Genomic DNA, 19,099 nt, shown 5'->3' with positions numbered 1-19,099 from the left:
TATTCACATAAAAACGAAAAATTGCTGCGCTGTATTTGCGTGAATTTACCAATGCTTACTTTTCCTACGACTGTGCGACTATTGCTGTATTCACACCTTATGTTGTCCTTTGAACTGATGATCCATAAGCTGCCCTTCCAACGTTTGTTTTTCGAAGACGCCTCAGATTAACAAATTGATCTGCGATTCCACTCTTCCAAAGTTGGATAGTGTTCTTTTGGATCTTATATTTTGAAAGCTAAAATTTANTGCCTNGTGCTATTGATACAGTAACCTTGAAGTTAGACCAATCGGCACCCAAGATCTAAGCAATTCAATCAGCTCGATTTACTTGGCCTAATAGAAACGTGTCAGATGAAACNAAAGCAACAAAAAAAATGAAAGAGCCCTCCCCTTCTAACAATGCCAATGTTTTCTTCTTTAAATCGACTTTTCATTAATTAATCCCCAGNTGCCACCATCCTGCTTGAAAATGGAAATGACCAAAATGCTGATGGTTTGATGAGACTGCCCAAGCCCCAGGTCTAGATTGGTAATTCGATTTGACTCCAAATGCAGCTCTCCTATATATTTTTTGCAAATTTTCATAACAAAACCATCAGTGCACGGAAAATAAGATCATATTTGTCAGCAACCAAATATTTAGCAGAGGAAACGGTCAGAGTGCACGCATCTGTCAAATAACCTTTTACCAAAAGCCAGAGGTAAACATCGTATTGCATTTCAAGTTTTGAAAAGTCAGGATATTTCATCATATATTCTAAAAATGTCATAACTTTTCTATCAAAATTGATGCAGTTTTCTTGCATAGACAACAGCTGTAAACCAACAAGCCATGTGGATCTGAAAGATATTTGTGACTGCATGATGGCAAAATGTTTTTGAGTCGTCGATACTGTTTTATGATAGCACTGGACAGACTGAGCAGCAATGAACCACTGTCGATGCAGTACTGCAGATCTCAATGTCATCGTGTGCAAATTTAGATTCTTCACACCGGAATTGAGCTGAAACCTCGGAAAATGTCGAGTCAGCACGTTAGCTTTGACTTTGTCATCACTTTGAATAAAATCATTCATCGCTTCTAATTTCTGAAAATAATACATTAATACGAGAAAATTCACTTTTAAATTAATGTATAGGCGATTTTACAATATACCTTCATTTTCTTAAACATTTTTTGTCCAAATTGTAGAAATATTTCAGCTCGTAGGCCATCCTCTACAGAGTATCTTTGCATTCGCTTTTCCCACCTTTTAACTGCCTTTAGTCGTTCAAAGCTTTCATTGATGTCATCTTCAGAGATTTTGGAAAAATAATAAGAAGCAAGGAGAGCAAAATCTTTGAAAACCCTTTCCGTATAGCGTTTAAAAGGAATCGGTAGAAGCCACAAAAGTTCTTGGCACATACTTTTTGACAACTGAATAAGCAATAAATAAGCAGTACAACTGTTAATATGTTCAAATAAGTAACGTACCAGTATGACACCTGCTCTCTTATCTAGTATAAAATAAGTAGGAACTGGATTCGAATAAAGGCACTGAATAAAAGATGAAGAAATAAGCAAATAACGGTCAAAATTAGATTTGTAATTGAAAGGATTCTTGCTAGTAATATTCTTCGGGAATATTTCGTTGTAATAAATATTCTTGATGTTTTTCGTTAAGTACACATGCGCCAAAATATAAGCATACTCATCATCAGTAAGAGATTCCTAAATAACAATCTGTAACAATTTTACGAAGCTAATAAATGGGAAATTGCACACTCGCTTATAATTTCCTCTCAACGGAACTGAAGATATATGTGAATTCCAAACTTGAAGACGAACATTAACAGCAAGTGTAATTTCTGATATTGAAAACTTCGCTTTGCCCTAATATGAGAACGAATAATGTTAATCAAACAAAACAGTTATCAAAAACACTTACAAGTATTTGAATCAACCGTAGAAGTGATTCAATAAATGGGTTCGGATGGCCGTGTACGGATGTGAAAAAATGTCTGATGATGAAATTACAGAAATTCTGCGATGCACATTCAGAAAGAGAAATACCAGGAAATAAACTTAGTGATTTTTTAAGTGAATGCAGTAACAGCAAAATAGTTTGGCTAACAGACAAAATAATGTGATTTCCATTGCGCTTAGCTAAAACTTCGCCATTAAACAGATCGTTGCAAGAATGAGGCAAAAAGTCAAAGACCTGACAAGAAACGACATCACAATCATAAATTTTTGGATTATATTTCAAAAGATAACAATAACAAGAATCTTTGATTAAAGAATCCATATTCAATGGAACAAAAGTATTGCTTATTTTGTCATAATTCTATGAGACTGATGCTCAACGTGATATCAGATGTACTAACAAATACGTACTAATATGGTAAGCTAATAAAGTTTAATAATAACAAATAAATGACTAGAAAAACAATCTGAAAACTTTCTAAATATACACAAATAAAAATCAAATGATTTTTTAATTTTTTAAAAATATTTATCACCTTCCAGTTACATTTGATTAATTGTCAAAAATATTTAAATAACAAAAAAAACTAAAGTTATTTTGTTGCACTGTAATTCTTGTTTACTGTACAAAATTATGTACTTGAAAATCTTTAAAATTGTAGACTTGTGAAATTGGGAAAACAATTTCATCCGAATAAAAATTAAATTAAATATACTTTATCTCAACTACATTGTGAGAAACTCAATTAAAACATACTGCTCATAGGCATTAAAAACAGGAACAATTGTGTTTAATTATTGTTGATGAGTAGGCAGAAGCTACAATTGTTGTTCAGAATAAAACTAAAAATGCAAAATGTCCAACGCAATTTAAAATTTATAAAGACCGAATGATTACTGATATTCTAATATAAATTGATTTCGCTAATGTAAATGAATTATAAAATACATTTCCCACTGTAGACGACGGAAGAAGGGTTTCTGTTGTCAACGCGAAGGAACCTGCCCGTCAGTATTTAGAATATTATAGTGTACGGTGGCCACGCGTGTGAGCTCGCTCGTTTGGCTCGGTTTGTTTGTCGTTTGTTTCGAAGGATGCTTTCAGTGTGTCTGTTTTTTGTTTGTTTGTGCTATATCGAGTGATTTCTTTGTTTTATTATCTTTGACTCACTATGCTTCGTTTTGAGTAAACAGTGTCGATACTTGATCTAGTTTCGATAGACGGTTATCGTGACGGAAGTGAGTGCAACACGGTTAAGGTTGGATTGTCGAAAGTATTAGACTTTCCTGCCTTTCAGTGCGAAAAAACTACAGTCCACCACGATCGCGAGCTAGTGAACCCGTAGTTTTGTTCGTTACATTCTGGTCCTACGAGCTGATGTCTTGGCGAAAGGCAAGGGGAAATCCACTCAGTTTGACATACGTTCCCTGTTCGAATAGATTTGTCATGTAGGCCGAGACTTTGGTGAACAAAGTAGAAGTTCGAAGGGCGAAACTTCAAGGTATGGTCGATCAACTGATGTAACTCTGCGAAGAAGCGTCGCATCCTGATGTCATCCGGGAACTACTCTAGGAAGTGATGGCGTTCCGTGACAATTTGTTAGATTTGCAACTGCAGTTGGAAGAGGCTCATTATTATTTCAACGTCAGTCCTGATCAAGCATTTGATATCCCTTGAGTTTTGACGTGCTTATTCACGAATCATCACATGGGTGCAGAGCGGAAAGTACGGACAAATAGATTTGGTGGTCGTGTTGTTGAAGTCAGCGGGTTTCCTGATGCAGACATCTCAGAACCAGACACTGAGAGACGAAGAACAAGTAATCGCACCTGATGATCTTTATCAGAAAGCTCAGTGGACAGTGTTCCAGTGGACATCAGTAAATCCTGGACATGGATAAAGTAACACCGGAAACAAACTGTCGGTGACATGTTGGATGATGAGCTTCAAAAGTAAACGTTCATTTTAGTATGTAGATATCATGCTGCGGTTCATTTAAACGTAGACAAGATACGGGATCTGTTCGAATACTTCAAGCAATTATTAGTGACAATGAAATACAATGATAACATGGCAGAAAAGTCCAAAGGGGATGGTATATATCAGGGAAACTGAAAGATCCCGTTTCTTAGTGACCACATGATCCAGTTTATGGGCATTGTTCTGAAAATGGATTGGTGACTCTCGGTTTTGACTTCAAAGGCACGCCGCTCAACATTTGATGGGTTCTAAATTTCATTGGTTTTCAAGCCGGCTAAAATTCATTAGTTGTTGTTGCGATGAGTTTTATTCGTTGTCGCAAATCTAAATTTTTATTGGTTGTCATTGTAATGCGTGCTATTTGTCAAATTTTGATTTCTTTTTAATGGTCAGTTTTCTGACATTCAAAGCGTTACTATTTATCTTCTATATTATATATGTATATTAAAAAATTACTATTTTATAATATTTATTTAGTGAAATTAATTACAATTAATTATTTAATGAAATTCAATGAAATGGTGAATCCACGTGATCTTTCTTACTAATAGCACCTGTAACTTCTAAATTCAATTTAAACTTATTTTTAACTTCATCATATTAAGAAACAAATTGATAGAAAGCAAACTTTTAAACAAGGTCTTTAAAATGCTTAATAGTACACATGCAATATGCAACATAAAGTAAAGTGAATTTCTTAGATCTGATCAGCAGTTGTATGAATATAATTATACACAAAAATGAAACCGCAAGAAAATTTGTTAATAAACTTATAATTTTGAAATTCTAGTAAGCTTTTAAACTTATAAATTATCTACTACTATTATACATATATATACATAGAAGATAAATAGTAAAGCTTAGAATATAAAAATGACCATTAAAAAGAAACCAAAATTTGACAAGTAGAATGCATAAAAATAACAACCAGTAAAATATACAAATAAGTAAAATATATAAATGTACACATCCGAACAACTAGTAAAATTCATCGCAACAACAACTAATGAAATTTAGCAGGCTTGAAAACTTCCCTGAAAATGGGTGTTTCAGGATGATCACGTTGCAGAATATATTGCAGTCAAAGTTTTTGCTTGGAGGACATCCCATACCACAGGTTTTTGAGATGCTTCGCTACCTTCATTTCACTGATAATTCAAATGCAATCCTGGACAAAATCATGCTGTTTATGATCATCTTTACAAAATCCGTTCGTCTTTGGAGACCTTTCGCCAGAATTGCACTGCAATGGAAAATGATGAAGAACAGGCCATCGATGAGCAAGTGATACCTCACAAGGGCAAACCTCGCCTAAAACAGTATTTACCAAATAAGCTGAACAAGTGAGACATCGAAGTTTTTTCCCGGTGTGGAAGGTCCGGACTGCTGTATGATTTTGTATTTTTGACTTTTCAAGTATTTCGTATTTCAAGTAATGCACAGTAATTTAGTTTGATCATTTGAATAATAATTGTTATTGAAAGTATATTACAGTATATTAAAACTTTTAAGTATATCAATCTTTGTTTGAAGATTAAACCAGAACAAAACAAAATCAACAAACATGCTCACAAGTTTCAAAAAGCTTGATTTTATTATTATTATTATTGAGTAAATTACATTGCAGAATTGAAACTGAGCACTTTTCAAAATGATAAATCTTGCGCCTGCATCTGTTTAAAGTAAATTTTTAAACAAATATAGAAATCACTTTAAAACAAACCAATTTAAAATATTTAAAAGTTCAAAGTTACACATGAGCCAATGTATATGTACCATCAGTTCAACTGTTCACAGCTTATTTTGGTAGAACCAACTTAGCAGTGTGGCTGTCCTAGCAATACAATGGCTGAGAAAATGTCAAAAGAAGAAGACAGCAACAAAGCGCTGGAAAAAATTTCCCTTCCGTTCCAAGAAATAAAAGTCTGGCTGTCATGTACACAACGGCGACATATCAAGTTTGCAATCACAAATCCCACTAACGTTACCATCGGGTTCCACTTGAGAAGCACCAGACCCTCTGCAATCATCGTCTACCCAACGTACGGCTACATCGCAAAGCATGATTTTGCTATGGCAAAAGTTTATTTTCCAAAAGTCGACGAGCACGATTTCAAAGTGCGGTCAGATCGTTTGACAGTACTGTTAGCAGTGAAACCTGAAGACCTACCAATTTCAGAACCCAAGCTTCTGTGGGATGAGAAAGATCATAGGCTGGATATCTTCGCTCGCAGGTGCATCACTGTGAAGTACAGCAAACCGTTCGAAAATCAAAAGATCAAGACAAGTAGAAAGAGTTCAACAAAAGGAAAAGAAACAACTGACGAACAAATTAATGAACAAAAAACACAATCTCGCAAGGATGCAGAAACCAATGCCGCTGCACAAGCGATCAAAACAGTCCAGTCAAATGATAATGACGGAGAATGTGAGGAAGATGGATCAACCGAAGACGACCAGCAATGATAAGGGTGAAGCAAAGCAAGATAAACAATAACGGGCTTTTGACTTCGTTTTTTCTCATATCTGCTCATAATTTGTAGAATAATTTTCACATTTTAGCAAAATTTATTAAATTAACGTTAATCTGCTTATATTTTAATAAAATTATTAGCAAAAAAGTAAGCAAAAAGTGTTTGATGTAACTTTGCAATTTTTTCTGCCATTGTAAAATGGTGAAATCAATTTCATTGTTACCTTATCACAACATCAAGTTATTGGATTCAAATCTGGTTTACATTAAATAATTGCTTTCTTTTATTTCTGCTTTTCTGTTGAAAATGAAAACCTTCTCACCTGTGGGTATTGCCGTAAAGAACACAAGCAAAAAAAATAAGCGGAAGAGGAGCTATGGGTTTTCGAACAGAAAAGAAAACTGGGACCACTGCCTTTGCTTGGTATGATAGTCGCATGGTGACAATGACATCAGCATATATCTTAATGTCAATCCAGTGCATAAAAGACGACGATAAAACGGAGGGCAATTTGAATAATATCCAATCAGGCCTTTACGGTGTCGACTATTTGTATCTGATATCAGAGAATTCCTCTGCCTCACCAACAAGATATAGGGTTATGTAGACACATAATTTTCTTACTTGTTACATGCCGTCCATATCAATTTCAAGTATTAATAAATGATGATAAAAATTCGAGACGGAAATTGTAGGTGATTGAAATTTGTATAGCATGCATGTACACATGATACCACATGATGTTTTGACAAGTTGTTGTTATGAGCATTCGCAAAACGTTTACGTATAAAAATATGAAATGCTTACGCATAATAATAACCGCTGCATGTTAAATTGATCCCTTCAGACTGAGTGTATCGTATATGATTCAGAACGGGAAAGTACCAAGATGTTGCTGAATTCAAAAAAAATTTTCCACGTGATGATGATATCCATCGTACATCAAAACTGTAAAAATTCAGAATTTTCAGATTAGAAAATAAATCCGATCTGAAAGTGCTAGAAAATGCTGGCTTTTCAAAATTTTCTAAATTGTAGTTTTAGTTGGTGAAATTCAAGAGCAGCAGCTGCGTGCAGTGATCGATCAATCGCACTGCTTTTTAAGTATTGCATTCTGCAAGAAGGAGTGTCGTCAAAGGGATGGTCGCGTTTCAAAGTATCTCATTTGCGGTAGAGCAATAATCCTTGCCTTCTAGCAAAGTTGAATCAGCGTCTTGCTACTTTGATCAAACCGGTGACACACACCATTTATGAATGTAAGTTGAGATATGATAAACGAAGCAAAGACGCTGCTAGTTTGAAAAGAGAAGCTACGTGTGGGATTTCACATATATGTTGCTGGAAGCAGTCCATCTGGAATTTGTCTTGGACATGACTGTCGATGGTAAGATTCCTAGCCAGTTACTACATGTTTGTTTTACTGCAGTAGTGGCGGTAGTTATGTATATGCGTTCGTGTTTGGTTTGCTTTCTTTGATGAGTAAAAATGTCAAAATTGATAAGATTATCTATTACAAGTTGCTGAAATTTATTTTAATTCCTAGTTAGTAGTTTAATAAAATTGCCACTTGCAGCTAGCACAAAATTAAGTAGCTTATATTTCTCTTGATTTAAGCAAACTCACTTCGAATATTACATTTCACAATTATTTTGTACTGCAATGTCAATCAACAGATCAGTTCTACAAAATGCTTTTCATGTTATTTATATATTTAAATTTTCACGTTGTGAAAACCATTGAAATGAAATACAAAAGAAATTAAAACGTATCCAAAATATCGCCGCATTCACGAATGCGAGAAATCAAATGTCCGCATCTTTGTCGTTTGAAATAGACGGGACAGTCCAGTGATGTGCAGCCTTCATTTACCATCGCAGCAGGGCTGTGCAAAATGTTGCTACACGCATAGCACAGTCGAATCAAACTCGAGCAACACCGTTGCAAATGTTTTTGCTCTTTCAAAAGGCACAGACAACTGTTCAAAGAATCCTCTCTGCAACTGCTGCAAACTGACAAAGTTGTTGGCATTTTACAAACGGGACAAGCATTGACTGGAAAATATTGCGACAACGTCAGCTGACCCCTTCTATCCGCTTCTGTAACCACAAATAAATAACGTTAAACAGAACAAAATTCACCCACACTTATTCTACCGTAAAACCAACGATCGCGTTGTTCCAATCGACTGTAGTGGATACGTTTTGGCATTCGTTCAAACCAACGAAGCGCGTCGTGACCAAGCATGTTGAAACATCGATTCAAAGCTGGCGAAATTTGACGAACAATATAATAAATTACATTTAAACGCAGTCCTGGATTCAGCAAAAATTCTTCCGGCTCCTTGACGCATGAAATCAATGTACACTTCGGTTCTCCGCATACAATCAAATAGCGAACTCTTTCACGAATTCTCGGCTCTGCACGATGATCACGAATCATTCGACGCCTGAACATCAAATTAAATTACTGTACATGAATAAATAAGTAAATAAAATTAAAAAAAAACCAACTTTGCTATGTGCAGAGACGGGACGCTCGCATTTTGCCTGTAATAAGCTTTACCTCGATATTCTTTGGCAAAAATGAAATCCATCAATGGCACAGAGCCGGAAAGAATCTTTTGAAATTGTTCACAAACGTAATTGCGAACATTGTTGATATCGTTCGTTTCGAACAGTATGCGCAAAGATTTTTCCAGTATCTGTGGAAAGACATTTTCACTAGTAACAATCTAGAGCAGAACAAAATCAACTGCTTATACTTTAGAAACAGCAGGGCAAGTATCCCGACGAACAGTTTCGATTCCTTTGGCGTCAAAAGTCGGTGTCATTTGATCGACAGACTGGTACGAATAGCCGACGTAACGTTTTTTCGTTTGTAAAATGCACGGATAATAAACCTAAGAAGAATAAATTCTAAGATCAAAGAAAACAAATAAAATACGACAAATTTCACTTTTTCAAATTTCAACTTCACTGGATAGGGATTCATTTCAGTTATAGACGCAGCAATTTCAGCACCTACGGCAAATGCTTTCTCTTTGCTGATCCCACGAAGCAATACAAATAAGCTAAAATTCAGTTTAGTCTAGTTGAATAAGAATTGTCACTGAAATTATATTAGAGTACACTGAAACTTTTAAATATATCTATCTTCGTTTGAAGATTAAACCAGGACAAAACAAAACCAACAAGCATGCTTACAATTTTCAAAAAGCGCGATTTTATTATTATTATTATTATTATTATTATTATTATTATGGAGTAAATTACATTGCAGAATTAAAATTGAACACTTTGCAAAACGATCAACCTGTGCCTACATTTGTTTAAAGTAAATTTTTAAACAAATATAGAAATCACTTTAAAACAAACCAATTTAAAATATTTAAAAGTTCAAAGTTACACATGAGCCAATGTATATGTACCATCAGTTCAACTGTTCACAGCTTATTTTGGTAGAACCAACTTAGCAGTGTGGCTGTCCTAGCAATACAATGGCTGAGAAAATGTCAAAAGAAGAAGACAGCAACAAAGCGCTGGAAAAAATTTCCCTTCCGTTCCAAGAAATAAAAGTCTGGCTGTCATGTACACAACGGCGACATATCAAGTTTGCAATCACAAATCCCACTAACGTTACCATCGGGTTCCACTTGAGAAGCACCAGACCCTCTGCAATCATCGTCAACCCAACGTACGGCTACATCGAAAAGCATGATTTTGCTATGGCAAAAGTTTATTTTCCAAAAGTCGACGAGCACGATTTCAAAGTGCGGTCAGATCGTTTGACAGTACTGTTAGCAGTGAAACCTGAAGACCTACCAATTTCAGAACCCAAGCTTCTGTGGGATGAGAAAGATCATAGGCTGGATATCTTCGCTCGCAGGTGCATCACTGTGAAGTACAGCAAACCGTTCGAAAATCAAAAGATCAAGACAAGTAGAAAGAGTTCAACAAAAGGAAAAGAAACAACTGACGAACAAATTAATGAACAAAAAACACAATCTCGCAAGGATGCAGAAACCAATGCCGCTGCACAAGCGATCAAAACAGTCCAGTCAAATGATAATGACGGAGAATGTGAGGAAGATGGATCAACCGAAGACGACCAGCAATGATAAGGGTGAAGCAAAGCAAGATAAACAATAACGGGCTTTTGACTTCGTTTTTTCTCATATCTGCTCATAATTTGTAGAATAATTTTCACATTTTAGCAAAATTTATTAAATTAACGTTAATCTGCTTATATTTTAATAAAATTATTAACAAAAAAATAAGTAAAAAGTGTTTGATGTAACTTTGCAATTTTTTCTGCCATTGTAAAATAGTGAAATCAATTTCATTGTTCCCTTGTCACAACATTAAGTTATTGTTTTAAATTTGGTTTACATTAAATAATTGCTTTCCTTTATTTCTGCTTTTCTGTTCAACAGGGAAACCTTCTCACCTGTCGGTATCTCCGTAAACAACGCGAGCATTCCATTTTTCATTTCGATTCACGAATCGAATCGCATTTTCCAACGTTTCTCGACCTTTACTCACAATACTATCCGCCACCTGAACATCGGCAACAAATTATAAAAGTTGTAATTGGCGCAGCAGCAGCAGCAACAACAACGATGTAATGCTCACCTCCACGCAAGGCATACGACCGCTGAAGTTGGCCGACGTGTAACCATAAGTGACGTTCGCAATCAATTTTAACCCAAGTTGACGGGAGTCGAGAATTTTCACCAGTGGCTTGAATTTGAAACAAATAAAAAATTTAAATAAAACAAATAAATAAATAAATAAACAAATGCAAATACCTTGTTCGTGGAATATTGTTGCATGCATCGTTTGACCATGACACGAGTGCTGAGTATTTCTTCGAGCATCTGCGGCAATATGCCACGTCTGAGATCAGAGTTGACAAAAGCCACCCCTGCAGGGGATACGTTCAAATGCGGACGCAATTTAGCTAACAAAGCACTCGGCACGGACAGTGTTGAACAACCAAACGTTATCAAGTCTGCCCTGATAATAATAATAGTAATAATAATAATAATAATAATAATAATAATAATAATAATAATAATAATGATATAAACAAGAAGATGAAAAAATAAAGTTGCATTTTCAAAATAGCTCACTTGCGCAATTTTTTCACTTTACCAAGACAAGTCGAGTAGCAGTAATTGTAAGCAATGCAAATGGACGGATAAAGTGATTGAAAATCAAGCACTACAACAGGATCATGGTAAAGCTGAGATTCGGGCTCCAAATTGAGCGGCAAACATTCCGGTGCTTCCATTCTGTGCAGAAAAATATACTCTTTTGAATTATGAATGCTTTGTCAACTCTATTTAAACACTGAATGATGATTAATTAAATGAATCACCAATTATCTTCTATAAATTGTCTAAAATTCTCCAATGAAAAATAAAGTTGATTAAATTTTTACCTAAAAAATTTGGTTCTGCACTCAAATTAACTACACTTGAATTTGCATTCACAAAAATTGTAGAATAAAAATACTTCATTGAACAATATAATAATTAAATAAACCTTCGTCGTTGGAAAGGATTCGGTGACAAAGAGACAAATTGTCTAGCCTTTGTCATTCGTAACAGCATTGATTCGACACGAAACTGAGAACCTCGGCTGAGCACGTCAAAAAACTGTATACCAAATAATCTGGCAAGCTCGCTTGTACGGTTTAAAATATCCCGTTGTATCAACATTTCCAAATTGGCACAAACACGCAACTTATAATAATCATACACACGCCATCTGAAATTATCAATTTATTCATTTATTTATTACACAGATCAAAAATAAAATGAAGATGGTATATAATTCAATACTAACAACGGTTTCAATTAAAACTGTACCTAGAATGAGAGGTTGTGTGCCAGTGGGTGAGCTGTTCAAAACTGTAAAATGGAACACGCTTGCGAAGAACATGAAATACCACGTTTTCGAATGTGTAAATACCAAGAGTCACCTATGAGATGAAAACTATTTTTTGAATCCCAACATACAAATAAATAAATAAATAAATAAATAAGCAAATCACAAAACACAAAACAACAATACCACACTACGCATAATGTGCCATAAATTGAGTACAATACGGCCAGCGACGTGTATATTGGCCATTGACCACCAATCATCGTCGCTGGATGATCTGCTTTGTTTATTTTTGTCTAAAAACATGTTCAAAATGTGTGCGTGTGCAAAGATTGATCTATGCAAAATTTACCAGGAATCCTTGAACAACGAGTGCACATGTCCATTCCCAGAAATGAAGCACGTTCGAACAAATAACCCCAAGAGAGCATCTGTATTTCATAACCGACAATCACGTCCGGATCAAAGCTAACAAACAAATTATTTCAATATAACAAACAAATTGAAAAACAAAACAAACAAAAAAAATATATTTTACTTCGAAACAATGTTGCTAAATTGTTCCAGAAGCTCGAATTCAGTTTGAACACAAATTGATAAATCTGGTTCACAGCATTGAATTGTGGTCGCAAATTGCTGCAGAACAAATTCAAAAAACAACATTAAAAATAAAATGCCGAGTAATTTTTTTTAATTTGTTTTCTATTCATACTTGACGAAAAGCAGCTTCCTCTTCAGATACGACAATACATCCGAAGTGATCAATACAGTCGTGACCGTTCACATGGACGGCGTAGAAAATTGCGACAATTGGATCCAACTGAGGATCAGGACGAAAATTGTCACGAGTGCATACGTGCAATTCCATGCTCATGGTGCACAAAGGAACGAGCTGAGAAAAAGAAAGAAAAGGAGACAAATGTATATACATATATATATATAAGTGTGTGCAGCACATAGACGACACTACAATAACTTTCTGTTGCAAGTTGCTCAGTTTGGTTACGCACATCTTGGGCTATTCGAACGTCGGCAAAATTCACATCTGTGATATCAAACGCGAACGTGTTGTCCAATGACGGACCCTCTATTGCAGATATGTTGCTTTTCGAAGCACTGGACTTACGTCTCTGTGATAAAAATGAACAACATATCAATGCATGAATGAATAAATATGTTGAAATATGTGTGTTCGCCTACCTTCGGTGTGAAATCAACGTAACGTCGGATTGAAAGCCGTCTGCCGTCTGATTCTCTGTTCTGATAAGCTTTCCTGTTGAACTCAATTTTCAACACCTCATCAACAGAAGAGCACACAGTCGACAAAGGGGCACGTCGTTTTGGCGTTCTCTGTTCACTGGACAATGGGAAAATTAATATAAAATTTAAATAAGCAAAACCAATTACTTACTTGTCAGCAACCAGGGTTGAAAGAGTGGATTCGAACGATTCGTTCACTTCGATGGTGTCACTCAACGACCGTTGAGCCGGTGACAAGACGGCAACCGAGGTGCTGCTGGCCGACGAACGACGACCACGACACTGGCGAACAGAATAAGCACTCCCAGGTGTTGGCGAACATGCCGCCGGACTGGTGGCGAAGCAAGTGGAACCGCCATCCGGGGTGGCTTTAACGAAGCTCTGCTCTGAAACGGCACTGACGTTGGCAATCGATTTGCAAGAATGCCACAGCTTGACCGCCTCGAAATCCGGCGCCTCAGACGGCAAGGTATGATAAGGACCGTAGGCAAGACCTTGCAGTTCGCTGACTTTCTCCTCACACTCGACGCAGAATGATTCTTCTAAATTTCCGGCATCCTGCATTTCCACAGTTGCAGATGAAACCTGCTGCTTGCAAATATCGCTCGATTCCAACAACCAAGCTGAGTGCCGCTTTTCAACTGCTCTTTTATCTTCTTCTTCTTCTTCTTCTTCTCTGTCTTCTTCATTGCACAGTTGATCGCTCGTTTGTTTCACAAAACATCCAGATGTATCTACCGGATCCAATCGACTGCTGTTGGCTTGTTGGTTTGATTCATTCAAATTATCCTCTTTCCGCGTAGCAATCAAATTTGGATTCGCTTCGATCTGGCCGCCGCCTTTCAAATTTACCACCGATCGATAGATTTTCCGCTTCTTTTTCTTCTTCACTTCGCTTGAAATTCCGCATTCTGCATCTACATTCCTGCAACTCCAGCAGAACTATTGGAACACCTGCTTTTCTTCTCTTTCACAGATGAACAAAATGTAATTTTTAAAATTCCAAATACCTGCCTTCTGTAGACGACCGGCAATATTTCGACTGTGCTTTTGCTGTTCCTAGAAATATTCAACAACAACAATAACATCATCATCATCATTATGCAATTTATTTTGTACAATCTGCAGATGAACATATTTTGCATAAAGTAAAAATCCCCTCATCAAACTGCTCAGATGAAAGATCAATAGTCTGCAAGTTGGAAAACTTTTTCGCTAGTGAAAAAATGATCAATTTAGTTGCTTTATTGTTTGCTCTGTTTTTTCGCTAACAGACTTTTCTGGTCAAAACAAAAATCATTCAATACCTTGTCCGGTGGTTCCTCTTTTCTCCTTCTTCTTCGATGAACAAGTCCGCGAATTAGCCGAGGAAGCAGTGCCAATATTGGAATCATCTGATCCGTCGTCGAATGATATCCATCCACAGTAGGGTTTCTTGCGCCCGTTGCCCGGTGGCCCGTCGACCTGCTCAACTCGTCCCGCCGTTTCACTTTGCATCCTCAAACCAGTAAAATTTATGCAAATCTCGATCAGAGATGTCTGTTCAAAATTGCTCACTGTAGGGAAAATTCCAAATCTGAACATTCACCAAGCAGATCATTCAACGACTGCGACATCTCAAGTCTGTCTTCTTCCAATTCCAAAATCTCTTCGTCCTCGTCTTCAAGCGGTAGATCGTCAATTTCACAAGTATTTTTTTTATAATTTCCACTTTTCAAGCTCAATTCAGTGAATTCAAACCTTCCGTCCAAAGATTCACCGCACGAAGCCGCCGCCATGGTGTTGTTGTCGTCGTTGGATTCGCTTTGCAACTCTCGCAAAATACTCATCAACTGTTCGTCTAAATATGCAAATTCTCTTTTAAAAATTATTTTTAAAATTCAACAACAAAAACCAAGTTCATCTTGACAAGCTGAATCGAACTGCACCGGAGGAGCGGATTTCGAGCTAAACAAAACTCTACAACTTTTGAACAGATTGAACTTCTAACAATCAATTGCTTGCTACCTTGCAATTTTTTCGTCCAGATCTTTCAAATAGAGACTTTCAGTTTCTGATACAATAAGCTGCTTCCGTTCTGAAAAATTAAACTGCTATTCAAATTTTATAACTGACAAATTATTTTCACCTACTCACCTCCTTGAGATAATGGTGTGTAACTGAAAGTCGAATCTTGACTAGACGCCATACGGCGATTAGCTTCATCTGCCCATATATATTTCAAACCAGGATTTTGCAGTTCACCTAAACATGTATTGAAAATTAAAAATACAGTATCATTATTGCTGTTGAAATGTATCATTCAATAATCACCCGAATATGTTATTGTGGTGTTCAAAATATCATCAGCCATGCAATCCAACTCCACTTCACAAGTACTCTGACACAAGAAAGGACTGAAAGATAAAACTTAAAAAGTTTCTGCAATATACCAGAAATCAATAAATTATTCAAACTCTTTGTCATCGAATGATTCGTTAGTTGCAGCCAATGCACGTTTCTCTGAAAAACAATTTTTATAATCAAAATTAAAATAATAAAGAAACAGTATGACTGTTTTCACCATTTTGCACTTTGCGTTTGCGAAATTTCACACACCGCAAATACAGAAAATCCATTCCATATAAATTAAAGTCAATAAAAAACTTAAATAACAGCGACAGAATTAAAATTGTCAACGTCAACGCAAAATGATGCAAAAAGCCACTACCTGCAATGTGTAAGGTACGTGAGATTCGTGTGCTTCGAAGCGAATACCATGAATTAAGCCATTCTGCAGAACTTTTACAGCTCTAAAAGCTCTAAAATTAACCTTTTCAATCAACAACAAAGTATTCACTACTTTTTAACATAATTCGGATTGTACAATGAAATTTTCAAAAATGATACAGCATTTTCATGATAACCATAAAATGGACTAAAAATGCAGCGCTTGAATTTCAATATTAGAAATTGCACCATTTCTCACTTACGTCAGCCGTTCAACCGAAACATCGCGTACATATGAAAAATGTGCGCGTTTTCCACTGCCTGTTGCTGGAGTTTGCATCTGATTTTTTATTTGAAAATTTAATAAACGTTTAAATTCAGAAAGCCATTTTGAACAAGGGTCATCTTCTGGACTTTGGACAAAAAAATACGGAAAAACTCCATGAACGTGAACGCAGCATTTTGTGCCTAGATTATTGGAAAACAGTTTTTCACACGTTCAGTCGTAGATTGAATGAAGATTATAGCTACCATTTGAACAAAGACCAAATATTCGTAGAACAGGAACCCAAGTCGTTTTCTCTTTTTCACACAAAAATTCACCAGTTTTGCCTATTTGGATTGGCTTGCACATGTAATGATCACATTGTACTATGCGAACCGCAAACTGGCAATTCGAAAGCAGCTGGGTGTGACTCATCCGCACTTCAATACGAACAATTCGATGATGCAATGATGAAGTGAAAATAATGCAAAACCTATTTCATTAATTCAAGAAATTGTTCAATTTTTGAAATTTGAATTGATAAGAAAATTTTATATGGTGCAGTAAATCACAATATCAAAAATAAAGCTTGCATTATAAAAGAAAATACTGTAGCTAAAAAGAAAACTAAGTATAAATTTATTATAATATTAAATGGAAAGAAGTACGACATTTCATTAAAATATGATGAAAAATTATTGAAAAGAAATAATATTTCATGAAACCTAATGCAAATCATAAGTAGAGGATGAAATGTTGATGATGTGAGAGGGATTTTAAAGTGACACTGAAAACTGCATACAGATGTACTAAAAGCATTTGAAGTTGGTAGTCGTCGGGATGTTTGCATGCATTTTGGCTAATAAAAAATTACACAAGCTGAAAATATATATAATACAAAAGATGGGAAAAGTGTTATATTTATTTTCTGCAACTCGGAGAAAATAAACTTTGAAAATCTCCTGTACATATTTGTCAATTGAGGAAAAAACCAAACTGCCCGTTTCCAAGAATTTAAAATTTCCCAAGAATTTAATATTTATTGCTTTTTTAAATTAACTGCAATAACTGCATAATTAAATAATTATTGTTTGCTTTATGAAAACAGTGCAAAGTAAAAATTTACAAGCTTTTGAAAAATATTGCTACAAACAACCAGTGACATTCCACTGACAAGTGTGCATCAAGCTTCATGAATAATAATGGTCAGCGAATTCAATATTTTATGCAATTTGTTTTGTTTAAACTCAAAATTTAATAATTGTCATTTTCATTTTCACCTTTGCTAGTAAAATTTATTAATTTAGAGAAAAAAGTGCATTTTCAAAGAAATACACAATCAATAAACAAATTATCGATGTTTGTTTACTTGGATCGTTGGGAGTGGTCAGTTTTTAAGTGGAAATAGAAACTTCGTGAAGTAAAAAAAGAAAATTAACCAGAATAAATAAGGATTGATTCAATGAGAAAATATTTCTGACAAAGCAAGTTTCTAATGCAACAAACAATATTTGATGATTATTAAACCAGCAAATCAAGATATGCCGCAACTACACGAACCGCCACCCTACAAGTGATCAATCAATAAATGCTGTTCATTAATTTTTAATAAAACAAAAAAACCTTTTTACCAATTTATTGATTATAAATAAAAAATTGCCTGAAAATTAATAAGAATAATGTCAAATGTTTCAATTCTTTACAAATACAGGCTTCTTTGCAATGATGTTGCATTTTTTTCCACTTCAAAAAGTATTCAGCTTCAGTTGAATAGACACAAAAGAGTTTGCTGTGAAATTGTATCCCATTTCCCAATATTTGGAATGCCAGCTGTCAGTTTTCTTCATCTTTCACTGATCATTTCCTGGTTCTGCAACTTGCCATGACGATCATCTTGCTATCAGCTTTATTTAAAAATCCACACACATCAATGCAGTGATTCATTGCAATTACAAATTACATGTTTCTTTTATTGTTACAATTTTTCAATTTATTATTAAAATAAATTAAAAATTTTTTTTAATACAAAAACTCAACTTTGGTGGTGAAACTTATTTTATTTTGTTTTTTCTGCGCCACAAAGGCTGAAACATAATAACCCATTGATTTTGTCATGCTGAAGCTAGCAAGAACGAACGTCAAGACCAGCGCAGGCAGTCCAAGACAGTTTGTAACAAACGACAATATAGATATTATTGTAGATGTGATATTGCAAAATTTGGCTTATTCAAAACCTGGCCAAAAGAGAAAAGTCAAAGCCAAGAAAGCAGCATGTCACAAGCCAGTGAATGCGCCAGTATCAGTCGTCGATAAATAATCAACGACAAATTCATCAGATGAAAAAAACAAAACAACAATGCTGCGGCTATAGATATATATATTCATGGGTAAATAAATAAAAATAATCTCAACAACAAAGAGAAAAAAGTAATAATAATAATAATAATAATAAAATAAATACCTAAAAATGAAAATCTCAAACGCGCTACTGTATACAAGAAACAGTACCATCGCTACGGGAGGAGGAGGAGGAGGGACAACTCTACATAT

At 35.3% G+C, this 19,099-nt stretch overlaps 5 protein-coding genes across 5 annotated transcripts; 2 read left to right on the top strand and 3 right to left on the bottom strand.

The window, feature by feature from the left end:
* Nucleotides 1-584: 584 nt before the first annotated feature.
* Tsp_01279 (putative methyltransferase METT10D) lies at nucleotides 585-3,901 on the bottom strand. Its single transcript, XM_003377063.1, has 5 exons — nucleotides 3,800-3,901; nucleotides 1,932-2,204; nucleotides 1,478-1,714; nucleotides 1,160-1,420; nucleotides 585-1,091 (listed from the first exon to the last, which is right to left on the bottom strand). Exons 1-5 carry the CDS (start codon nucleotides 3,899-3,901, stop codon nucleotides 585-587), a joined length of 1,380 nt encoding a protein of 459 aa, XP_003377111.1.
* A 1,894-nt stretch (nucleotides 3,902-5,795) lies between these two features.
* Tsp_01280 (hypothetical protein) lies at nucleotides 5,796-6,416 on the top strand. Its single transcript, XM_003377062.1, has one exon. It carries the CDS (start codon nucleotides 5,796-5,798, stop codon nucleotides 6,414-6,416), a length of 621 nt encoding a protein of 206 aa, XP_003377110.1.
* A 1,639-nt stretch (nucleotides 6,417-8,055) lies between these two features.
* Tsp_01281 (DNA polymerase zeta catalytic subunit) lies at nucleotides 8,056-10,139 on the bottom strand. The gene is made up of 8 exons (XM_003377061.1): nucleotides 10,059-10,139; nucleotides 9,720-9,742; nucleotides 9,368-9,494; nucleotides 9,186-9,323; nucleotides 8,935-9,155; nucleotides 8,563-8,870; nucleotides 8,190-8,520; nucleotides 8,056-8,104 (listed from the first exon to the last, which is right to left on the bottom strand). The coding sequence occupies exons 1-8, from the start codon at nucleotides 10,137-10,139 to the stop codon at nucleotides 8,056-8,058; spliced, it is 1,278 nt and encodes a 425-aa protein (XP_003377109.1).
* Nucleotides 10,140-10,866: 727 nt separating this feature from the next.
* On the bottom strand, nucleotides 10,867-16,193 carry Tsp_01282 (DNA polymerase family B, exonuclease domain protein). Its single transcript, XM_003377060.1, has 22 exons — nucleotides 16,130-16,193; nucleotides 16,032-16,077; nucleotides 15,889-15,971; nucleotides 15,712-15,819; nucleotides 15,583-15,652; nucleotides 15,470-15,522; nucleotides 15,133-15,415; nucleotides 14,883-15,073; nucleotides 14,586-14,634; nucleotides 13,727-14,500; nucleotides 13,516-13,672; nucleotides 13,245-13,445; nucleotides 13,028-13,207; nucleotides 12,854-12,951; nucleotides 12,668-12,783; nucleotides 12,502-12,611; nucleotides 12,297-12,409; nucleotides 11,971-12,195; nucleotides 11,556-11,717; nucleotides 11,232-11,439; nucleotides 11,056-11,163; nucleotides 10,867-10,980 (listed from the first exon to the last, which is right to left on the bottom strand). The coding sequence occupies exons 1-22, from the start codon at nucleotides 16,191-16,193 to the stop codon at nucleotides 10,867-10,869; spliced, it is 3,513 nt and encodes a 1,170-aa protein (XP_003377108.1).
* A 97-nt stretch (nucleotides 16,194-16,290) lies between these two features.
* On the top strand, nucleotides 16,291-17,028 carry Tsp_01283 (conserved hypothetical protein). Its single transcript, XM_003377059.1, has 2 exons — nucleotides 16,291-16,299; nucleotides 16,666-17,028. The coding sequence occupies exons 1-2, from the start codon at nucleotides 16,291-16,293 to the stop codon at nucleotides 17,026-17,028; spliced, it is 372 nt and encodes a 123-aa protein (XP_003377107.1).
* Nucleotides 17,029-19,099: the final 2,071 nt, after the last annotated feature.

The sequence above is a fragment of the Trichinella spiralis genome (assembly GCF_000181795.1).
Source record: "Trichinella spiralis strain ISS 195 chromosome Unknown Scfld4, whole genome shotgun sequence".
NCBI lineage: Eukaryota > Metazoa > Nematoda > Enoplea > Trichinellida > Trichinellidae > Trichinella > Trichinella spiralis.
The sequence above is the reverse complement of the archived record's forward strand: the minus strand, read 5'-3'. Positions and strand labels throughout refer to the sequence as shown.

Bases quoted from the DNA above. Each gene is read 5' to 3' on its own strand.
- Tsp_01281 (XM_003377061.1), bottom strand. From the start codon at position 10,139: ATGCTTTTCGATGTAGCCGTACGTTGGGTTGACGATGATTGCAGAGGG. The intron at 8,871-8,934 runs GTTGGTTTTTTT...TTTGATGTTCAG, and splicing joins CCGTCTCTGCACATAGCAAA to GCGTCGAATGATTCGTGATC. The intron at 8,105-8,189 runs GTTTTAATTTCT...AGCATTTTGTAG, and splicing joins TGCGGCGATATTTTGGATAC to AACTGATCTGTTGATTGACA.
- Tsp_01280 (XM_003377062.1), top strand. From the start codon at position 5,796: ATGGCTGAGAAAATGTCAAAAGAAGAAGACAGCAACAAAGCGCTGGAA.
- Tsp_01279 (XM_003377063.1), bottom strand. From the start codon at position 3,901: ATGTCACCGACAGTTTGTTTCCGGTGTTACTTTATCCATGTCCAGGAT. The intron at 1,421-1,477 runs GTACGTTACTTA...TTGCTTATTCAG, and splicing joins AGAGAGCAGGTGTCATACTG to TTGTCAAAAAGTATGTGCCA. The intron at 1,092-1,159 runs GTATATTGTAAA...TATTATTTTCAG, and splicing joins AAATGTTTAAGAAAATGAAG to AAATTAGAAGCGATGAATGA.
- Tsp_01282 (XM_003377060.1), bottom strand. From the start codon at position 16,193: ATGGATTTTCTGTATTTGCGGTGTGTGAAATTTCGCAAACGCAAAGTG. The intron at 12,952-13,027 runs GTATGAATAGAA...TTTGTTCTGCAG, and splicing joins AGGAAGCTGCTTTTCGTCAA to CAATTTGCGACCACAATTCA. The intron at 11,164-11,231 runs GTATTTGCATTT...TTCAAATTCAAG, and splicing joins AACAATATTCCACGAACAAG to CCACTGGTGAAAATTCTCGA.